The sequence below is a fragment of the Crocodylus porosus genome, unplaced genomic scaffold, assembly GCF_001723895.1.
Source record: "Crocodylus porosus isolate Cpor-Errol unplaced genomic scaffold, CroPor_comp1, whole genome shotgun sequence".
Taxonomy (NCBI): Eukaryota; Metazoa; Chordata; order Crocodylia; family Crocodylidae; genus Crocodylus; species Crocodylus porosus.
This window is the reverse complement of record NW_017728917.1, coordinates 4,129,079-4,130,351: the sequence shown is the minus strand read 5'-3', so window position 1 is coordinate 4,130,351 and position 1,273 is coordinate 4,129,079. Positions and strand designations below refer to the sequence as shown.

The following is a 1,273-nucleotide window of genomic DNA, read 5'->3' as shown; positions in this document are numbered from 1 at the left end:
TTTTTTTTAAAGAAAAAACAAACCACTAGCAAGGGAGTGAAGAGATGAAGTGCACTCAGCTTTCAGTTGTTGGTTTGGGGGGAACAACACCTTTTTAGAAATGTGTTGAATAACACTGACTCTTCTACCATATAGTTCAGGTTATACCTTGAAGCTGGATTTTTGCACTCTCCAAGCAGGCTGAAGTCTCAATGTGCTTGGTGTCAATTCCTGTCAGGTGTGCAAGATCAATCATGCCAAAGAGAAACTTGCACAGAAGTACCAAGACTTATTACTAGGGGGTCTACTTAAATTGCAGAGAAACGAAATAATTTTTGTGGGTTTGTGGCATGAATAGCTAATTCCATGAATATTTCCTGGATGTGCTCTGGATGCCCCACCCCTCAGTGCTGATTGGTGGAGAGGCCCACATCTGGTCGGCTGCCCTTTTGTGCCACCCTGCCAGCTGGCGCCTTGCCCCTCACCCCCACACTTCTGTATGGGCTGTGAAGCTGGGCCACAGTGGCAGTAAGGACTTCTGGCTCCCATTGGGGAGCTAGCATTTTATTTTAGTGGGGTTTTTTGTTTGTTTGTTTGTTTGTTTGTTTGTTTGTTTGTTTTTTGGTGGTTGATATCTTTTTTTTTTTTTATTGACAGTCCCAGATTTTGCCGTTTCCACAACAGCTGCAGGATTGCAAATCGATTTACAAATCCCTTACTATTCATTTATGCTGAAGAAAGATTTAGTGGCTCAGTTTGCATGCTAGATAAAATGTACAGGGCATATGCAACACTGGGTCATCCTTCAGGGAGGCTATATGGTTTTGTAGGACAGAAAGTGACCTGACATGTCACTCACACTTCGCACCTAGTATTTCCTCCCAGTTTTGTATGGCAGTCGCATATGTTGACACACTACCAGTAAGTAATTAAAGGGCGTATAGAATATATAGGAACAACCCTAATGTTATGGTTATAGGGGAAAAATGGCCAAATAGCCATGTTCAGCTGTCTTCTACACTTTTTTATGTCGGTTCATGGTAATATGTAATGAAACGTTACTGTCCAAGACTTAGTCACAATCACTTGCCTTTTATGGCTTCTGTTTGTCTACCAATGGAATTTATTATCAACTACTGTGGAGTATCCAGTGCAAAGGTCAGGTTATTTTAAGTTAATGCCATTTAAGGGATTTAAAAATCTGGGACACTTGACTGGAATCAAGAATCAATGCTATTTGAAAAGCTGACATCTAGTGGTCATTAAATGAACTGGTTCTTTCCAAGTGAGCACA

At 41.1% G+C, this 1,273-nt stretch overlaps 1 protein-coding gene across 1 annotated transcript in view; it reads left to right on the top strand.

The window, feature by feature from the left end:
* The first annotated feature begins 870 nt into the window (after positions 1–870).
* LOC109311373 (inositol 1,4,5-trisphosphate receptor type 1-like) overlaps positions 871–1,273 on the top strand; it is a 23,819-nt gene continuing 23,416 nt past the window's right edge. The window contains exon 1 of the mRNA XM_019536989.1: positions 871–900. Within this exon, the coding sequence (XP_019392534.1) occupies positions 871–900 (30 nt within the window). The remainder of the gene's footprint in view (positions 901–1,273) is intronic.